Source organism: Pieris rapae, chromosome 7, assembly GCF_905147795.1.
Source record: "Pieris rapae chromosome 7, ilPieRapa1.1, whole genome shotgun sequence".
NCBI lineage: Eukaryota > Metazoa > Arthropoda > Insecta > Lepidoptera > Pieridae > Pieris > Pieris rapae.
Window position 1 is genome coordinate 1,427,543 of NC_059515.1, and position 8,863 is coordinate 1,436,405.

The 8,863-nt window shown below is 33.6% G+C and overlaps 1 protein-coding gene across 2 annotated transcripts in view; it reads right to left on the reverse strand.

Moving 5' to 3' along the window:
• LOC110994613 (transcription factor Sp9) overlaps window positions 1-7,981 on the reverse strand; it is a 78,704-nt gene extending 70,723 nt beyond the window's left edge. Inside the window, exon 1 of one of the 2 annotated variants that reach the window (XM_022261375.2) lies at window positions 7,823-7,981. In XM_022261375.2, the coding sequence (XP_022117067.2) occupies window positions 7,823-7,864 (42 nt within the window). In that variant the 5' untranslated portion in view covers window positions 7,865-7,981. The remainder of the gene's footprint in view (window positions 1-7,822) is intronic. The other variant, XM_022261377.2, reaches the window with a different exon arrangement.
• Window positions 7,982-8,863: the final 882 nt, after the last annotated feature.

Genomic DNA, 8,863 nt, shown 5'->3' on the forward strand with positions numbered 1-8,863 from the left:
AGAATAGTTTTATGGCGTTTGTAGAGTGCTCAAAATTTATAAAGAAAATGAGTCAAAACTCTAGAGGCCAAAACCACCCTTATTTTTCCATCCTTCAGTAATTCTGATTTAACAAAACACGTTAGTCATCGTTTTAAAAGTAAAAAAAACTTTGACGTAGAATAACATTCATTTAGCAGTAAAAATGTTTCAAGGAAATTTATGCATCTTTCCCGCCACGTGCACTCTAGAGCGCTGACGGATACAAAAAGTAAACTGCCATTTTATGGAAATGTTGCCATTTATCTGGGAAAATAAAATATAGTCGATGACAAAACGACTTGTTCCGGAAATGAAACACTCCAAAGGATGGGGAAGAGTGCTCTAACATACCAAATATGCTCCTACATGTTTTTATTGTAATTTATCTTGGTAAAAAAGAGATTATTTTAGTCTGTTTTCCTTATTGAAGATGTGCGATGGTCAATCCTAAATTTTTTGTTAAACGAAAACAAATACTTAGTAGAATATTTTAAAATGAAAGCCAATACATTTCTTTTTTTTTATAGAACAAAAAGAAGCAAACGGGCAGGAGGCTTACCTGATGTTAAGTGATACCGCCGCCCATGGACACATATATATGTCACCTCGACGGCCAGCTCCATCAAATTATAAGACATTGTCACGTCAAAAAATCACGATTAATATAAATTAACCAAAATTATTTCCATCCAAATTAACAAGAAATCTTCTAGGGTAAACTTTTTTTTTGTCCACACAATCTTGAAGTAACCCGGAAAACCGTAAGATTACTTGAGAAAAAAACACAATTATTCAATGAATATAAATTAACTAAAATCATTTCCATCCAAATTAACAAGAAATCTTGTAGGGTAAACTTTTTTATTTTTGTCCCATACAATTTTGATATAACCCGTAAAAACCGTCAATTACGTGAGAATTCAAACGACGTACTGGCAAAAAACCGAATATAAGTCGTACATAATAAAGTGGCGTACAACCACTGTGCCTAGAAGAGATCGAAAGCGATATATAGTTTTTAACGCATGTTTAAAAATAAATAAACATTCTTTAAAAAAAATATAAAAAAAAATACGTTTATTTTGGAACATAAGATCATCTAGGTATCACTTATTCCACGTCAATCAATTCGAACTTGTAGGCATCCCTTCTCATCGGCAAAGAAGACAGAGGCCGAGAGAAAAAGCCGGCGTAAAAAACTCTCGGTCCTCTTTTAAAAAAGCAAATCATCAAACAATATTTAAAACAAATATATCAAATTAATTAGAGGTAGCCTGCCCAGCACTAGTCCCAGGCCCTTTTATCAACTAGATAATCAATAACTTTATAATAAGCCTTATTACACAGCTTTTCTTTAATACATTTCTTAAATTTATTAAAAGGCAGAGATAAAAGAGTCTTTGCAGCATACATATTCGTGGCGAGCACGTAAAATGCCCTCATTATTTTTACCACATTTTTATATGTTAATTCGAAGGGTCAATAGTCAACGTCAATAAAAAAAATTAAAAATCAAGATAATTCTGCGTAATTTTCTCAGTACGTGACTTATATTTTAACGTCAGCACGATGCGCTGAAATGTCAGCTTGACACTTGTCGATCACGAACAAGTTTTTAACAAAGAGTACCGCTTTTGTTTTCCAAACTTTCCATAAATAAATGCTAGGTGCTAAACATCTATACTTGAGGTATGGATAAGATAATCTAGTGGAAACCGCGTCATTAGATGGATTTTTATACACATATTATATGGAGAAGATTCAAATACTGTTAGCTGTTTTGGCCTTGTGGCTTCAACGTCCGACTCTCATTCCTAAGGTAGTAAGTTCGATCCCCGGCTATGCACCAATGGGCTTTCTTTAAATGTGCGCATTAGCTCGTACCGTTAAGGAAACTTAGACCCAAAAAATCGACCAGGTGTGTCACAGGAGGCTGATCACCTACTTGCCTCTTATTGACAAATGATCATGAAACAGATTCAGAAATCTGAGGCCCCGAACTAAAATGGTTGCAGTAGTTTTTTTAGCTTCATCGGGCGATCAATTATTTTATCTCACTTAGATAAATAATCAAATCAAAAATCATTTATTCATATAGGTAACACAATGTACACTTATAATAATATATAATTACAAACTAAAAATATATCTAATAATTGTATATAAATCCATATTAATAAGCTAGTACTTCTACTAAATACATGTTGTAATTATAAAAGGAATGTAACTTCACCAATTATCTTGTATTACAGATACCTCGATACAGATAGGACACACAAGGTCAAAAATAATGTCTAATGGCTCGCAATTTACTTAACCAGCGCATGGTAATTCATAATAACGGATTATTAAAACTTTAGATTCTCGCTTCAAATATTTTTATCATACAATACAAAACGCCGAGATTTTTCCATCTCTTTCGTGTAAAGAGAATTTAACAGTAACTGTGACGTAAAACAAGTTTTTGTTTGCAATAAACAACAATATTTTACGTTATCCCTAAGGTAATTTAATCTTTTAATCATAAATTATGGATCAAAATATATATATATAGATATCATATTTTAATGTTTAATCTGTAAATTATTAAATTATTAAATTTTTCTATCACCCCATTAAAATATTAAAAAAAAATTATATAAAATTAATATAATTTTAAATATAAAACTCTATAGGGTCTTCTCGTCTTTTAAATAAATTTTAGCTTTTTAACTAAAAAGTTAAATTGTTAATAATAAGCACAAAAGTTTTCAACATGCACATCAGGAAATAATATAGGTACTTACATACACATTGATGGCGTAATAAAAGAAAGAAAAAACTTTACTACAGATATTATAAAATATATTTAATTAAAAGAGAACTTATTATCCCCACACTAGGACGTATTAATAATTTATACACAATACTTAGAATTTTATAATTAGATAACTGTTGCACAAGAATACTTTCTGTTTCAGCACCGTTTCAGCATAGAACAGGTTGAGAAGATAAAGAAGAGGAAGAAGAAAAAGCGTTAGGCGAAGAATGCGAATAAAATCTTTGGATTTGTTTACTACTAAGATGAACATCAAAACTAATACAAGCATATTTAAAAGCGATACGATAAAGCAAATCAAACATGGCAATGCGCGGTATCGAATTGTGTATTATCCGCAAATTATAAAAAAGTATTTATTACCAACAGTTTTTATATGTATACTACAACATAGAATATCTTTAAAATAACAAAAATCAGTGGTGCCACCTTTGATCTTTGGACCTATGTCTGTATCTGTTTAATGATCATATTTCGATCTAATTCGGCTTTTTGTGTCTGTCATATACTACCGACTTTTTGGGTGTAAGGCAATTTTTCTTACGATGTTTTCCTACACCGTTCGAGAAAGTGTTAAATGCGCACATGGAAAAGTTCATTGGTGCACAGAAGGGATGTGAGTCGATCCCCGATAAAGCCACTAGGCCAACACTGTTCATTAAAGATCTTTATAACAGACTAGCTGACCTGGCAAACATCGTTTTGCCATGTACTTATATAATTTATGGTTATTGTGCCTCACTCGACATAGATAGGTCGTGTGTCGACTTTTTTGTAGATATTTATAAGATCTACAATTACTTAGAACACTTTATGGTTCTATCTTTAATAGTTTAGGTAGGGTAAGCAAAATAAGTGACTTTTTTGTTTGATTTTTTACATCTTGTGTCCGAAAAACCCTAATATCTTACGAAACCCTATTTTTGTTCAAAATGAAATATAGCCTATTACTCGAGGATAATGTAGCTTTCGAATGGTGAAATAATTTTTAAAATCGGTCCAGTTGTTTATGAGCCTATTCATTACAATCAAACAAACAAACAAACAAAGTTTTCCTCTTTATAATATTAGTGTTAGATAATTCAAGACTGAAAACTCTATTAATTATATCATAAAACTTTAAATACACACATTTTTGATCTAGATACTAATGTTATGTGTAATTTCGGATTGGTAATTCTTTGATAAGCAGGCGTTGATAGTAGAAACCTTTTTATCTGTATTACGTAATAGTTCAATTAATCTAGATATTTGCCTCAAAGTAAAAAGTAATATTCATTCATTGGAGATACATCTGTTGTATCATACATACAACCTGTTGCTCAAACCATATAATTATGTAACTTGGCGCGTGACGTCAGTGGACTTGTTCTGAATAACCATTGTGCTGGAATGCATTTGATTCATCTTTTAAATAATTTTATGATCCCTCTATATATCTGAATTAATTCCTTAAGTAATTTATCACTTTAAGTTTATTGACGTGCTTACGCTCTCCACACAGAACAAGAAAAAAAACAATTTTATTTTTTAAATGTAAGTTTCCAGATATGAAAAATAAAACCTATATGCCTACATGTTCCCTCACTACCTATTTGTAATGCATAAGCCATATTTTTGAAGTCCACTTAACACTTCAAAACTTATCTAAATAAATGCAACAAAAACCACCAATACGAAGCTACAAGTATACGTTTGACAAAATAACATTTCAAAGTTCCTTTTCAATGTTTTACCTATGGAAAGGATGAAGCTTTAAAAAAAATAATTTGCCTAAAATTCGTCTGACAACTACAGCGTAGTTGCGAGTCTCTGTATAACAGTCCCTATAGGTACGAGTATAAGGGCCTGTTTCACAATGTATGGATAAAGTACCAAATAGCTATGCAACACATAAATTATTCGGAAGATAAAAGTTGCGAATAAGAAACTTCACTTTTCACGACGAATAGCGCTATCTGACAGTCGTGAAACGCAAACATACTGTTTATCCTACCAATAAGTACTAAATAGCTTATTTGGAACTTATCCGGACATTGTGAAACGGGCCCTAAGTTTATTAAAGTAACGATATGAAAAGCCTCCAGGTGTACGAATGACATTTTTAAACAGTAGCGCATGTCAGTAACAAATTGATGCCTTCACCATCGATGCGTTATTTGTAAATGTCGTGCTTACTATTACAAGAAAATAACTAGAATTATTTAGTAGTTTGGTAGACGACGACTCGCAGCCGCTGAAAACGCGGCGGAAGCCTGTCACACTCGCAATTACTGTACCGAGAATCGGTATTAGTTCGTCGGGCAAAACTATTTATGTAAAATAAGGCTCACGTACGGGGAAACGCGATTGCACGCATCCCTCATTAAGCACTTTAGAGCAATTTGAGAAGAAAAAGTTGAACGATATAACATCGCGTGGTCAATTAAAACGAGTGTTTGCGGTCAACGGTATTCTATGCAACTGGACTTTGAGTTGCCGGCATATATTCAGGATAAGACTTATATCAGTAGGTATGTAAAATTTACTTAGGTGAATGAACTTCGGAGAATTAACGTTCTTTTACGCTTTCAATTTACATAATTAGAGACGGTAATTGTACGGTTCTTGGGTCATCAGGTGGTAGAAATAATAGAAGATTTGTAGATTATCTTATATTCACCACTTCCGTATAACAATAGACTATGAGCGATATAATAAAATTATAATAAAATTATAATTAAACAATTGAAGAGAGTGCCGACGTCTGGCTATGCTCTCGGGGTGTAACTCCCATGACTTAGTTTAATGCAGATGAAGAGAGTGCCTGCGGACGGCTATACGTGCTTATAAGTGATTCAAGTATATAGCCACAGCACGTACATACAATGGAAATCTTCACGATTGTAGCTGAGCAAAATGTACAGCCTTGGCTCGTACAGTGCGTTTTTATGTGATCTTAAATATATTAAATTTGTATGACTTCAACAATGTTATATTTGAACAAGCCGATTGCGAGCAAGTTAGCATGAGCATATTTACTAAAATAAAAAAATCTGTAATAGAAACATGTACACACATTTTACAGATATTAAATTATCATAATATAAATGAAATAGGAGAGGAAGCTAAAAGAAAGTAACTGTCATAAGCAATTGATATTATGCTGCTTTTCTCTATTCTCTGTAGCATATATTCAGATTCTATATTATATATTATATTATCGAAATATATCGCCGTTTACCAGGCAGTAAGGGTAAGGAAAAACCTCCCATAAATTATCTAAACGATAGATACACGTGTGTCTGCACTATGCTCTTTAAGTTATGGTTCTTAAAAGAGGTTGCAAGCAAATAATGGTTGGCTACTTCTGTAAGACTGTAAGTAACTGCTAGTTACTTCATGATAGCCTGGTACATGTTAAGAGCTCTTTCAATATCCTAGATACTCCATTATAATTTACGATATCATCAATTGTTTAAGCCAGTCATGCTAGTAGCCGATGCCATTACAAAACAAATAAATCCCTCCATTACACCTGAAGCACGGGCACGTAACATCGTGACTTGTAAAATGTAAAAGCGATGCGCCTACGCAGCCGCCAACCTAGAGTTCCGGTGAAACACGTTTTGAAATATACCTGTCCAAAATTGTTGGAAAATTCTTTGTTCTTATGTTTTAGTTAGTCTTAGGTTTGTATAGATATATATGTGAAGCCTATGATAGAATTAAAAATTTAAAGGTTTTTTTTAAATGCAGTTTGTTGGGCACATTGTTTTTCTATTTAAAATATACTGTTTTTTTTATTTTATGAATCATTAATTATTATTATATTACATATCATTTAAATAATTTACATAATACAAAATTCATACATTGTTTGTTACCAAATGGTACCATCTTTGAATACGTCTACTTATTTCATTATTTGATATAAAAAATTTGGAAATCTCGTTATGTGAATGAGGCTAGTAGTAATATATAATAAAAACCTAATGATAATTAAATGTAAGTAAATGATTTCTCTAGGATGAACTAGAACTAATCGTCCGTCACACATCAATCAAACAGCCGACGTAACTACGAAAACACTGTTAGTTTTGCCGCCGAATTATTAATTACATTCTCACAAAAAACACACACGGAGCCGAAACGCATAAATTTCTTTATTTTTCATAACAAAGGAGCCGTTCGCCCAACAATATAACACTAAACTGATTAGCTCCGACCGACACGGCCGTCGCGGCATAATTTTTGGCGCCAGTAGTCTCTAGATTAATATGAAAAGGAAATTGGGTAGAAAATGGACGAAGGCTCTGTGTGTCATTAAAAATTTGTTACGGAATATATTGGACGGACCTTTATTTGATTACAACTAATTGAATTACCTTTCCACTTTACGAGGTGCCGGTAACGTTCGGAACTAACTTAAATGGGCAATTCTTACATAATAACACCGATTTTTATGTCAAAAATCGTAAATATAATCCAATCAATTCAACGCTACCTTTAGTAATTAATGTTTAGTAATTAAATTGTATATTAATAAGTAGTTTTACTGCGCTCTATTTTTTGTTAAATAGATTTCGATGAATCATGAAATGTTTGGTAACATTATGCGTCGGGTCCGGTCCCTATAGAGGGACAATGTCATGAATACTAATGGAGGTCGAACTCGAGGGAGTCTATCGAAGCCGCTTATAGTGCGTGCTAAATCGACAATACCCAGGGGCGTCTTCTAACAGACGATTTTATGAACTTCGTTCAGATTTGTTTTACGGATACGGTTTAAATGTGCGTGGTGATAGCCCTATTTCAACTCATAACATTTAGATGTCTTTGGACTTTATTGTTTGTATTGACTATGTATACACACATATACTTTAAGTTGGAGTGAATCGTTTGGTCACGTTAACATCGCGAAAGTTTAATTAAACGAATTGAATAACTTGTCATTCCATTTTGGACATATGAAGCCTAAAAGCCTTATCTGTGCTGACTCACATTCATGAGCAGGTCCGGTGAGGAAGAACCCTTGCCGCTCATGGTTGGGAGGTCTACGGCGCATGTCACTCAGGCACTGTCACTCGCGAGCGGCGCATGAGCGCGGGCGGTCTGCGTGCGTCGAGCGAGCGCGACTGCCGGCCCCCGCCGCACATCGCGGCCCCCACCGCTACCGGCTGCCTCATTTCTCACTATAATTTGCGTGTTTCGTTTTTTACCATTATTACTCCCTCGTTTTGTTTTACGTATTATCGAATGCATCCCGCTCGCACCGGCCGCCATGCGCGGTGAGCGCCGCCCAGATAATAGCCGCGCGCAATTACGCCTCGCTGCACCGTCGCGCGTCACAGCTCGTCTTAAACCTACAACGACTAGCGACATCTTGTGGCGAGAGGCGGTAATGTGGCTAAACATATAGGTCGCAAAATTAATATTATAATTTCAATAAAATTATATTTTTATCAACGCCCAAAAATCTGTCACAATTTAGTACAACATTCTCGGAACTGCATAAGTAGTATATGACGATGTAAGATTTTTCGTAAAATCAAAGTCATTTTAAATAATCTGGAAACTATTAAAAATAATCCGTAAATATATCATAATTTTATGTATCGAGTTGAAAATGAAAAATAAATATAGAGGGCATTATTATAGTAATTTAAGAGAAAGAATTAAGCCTCATCACTAAGTATGTCTCCCCTCTTTCAAAAACGTATTAAATTTACCACACTCTTAGTTATGAGATATCCTTATCTGATAAATGTAATATGGGAAGCAATTCACCAGTATAATACTCGAAACAGAACAAATTTAAGCGTACGACCATGGCTCTAGAAGATAAACTACTCCTTATCTAATATAAGGTCTTTTATACATTTGATGATAATTTACAGGATTCTAATACTTGGGATTCAATTGCCTCAGATCAAATATTTATAGCTGCTCTACCTTAAAAACAATTTGTATGTCTTAAAATTTGGAGATTAAAAAGAGTGGCATAGAGTTTCTTGTCAGTTTTTTTTGCCAGCCAATTCGCAA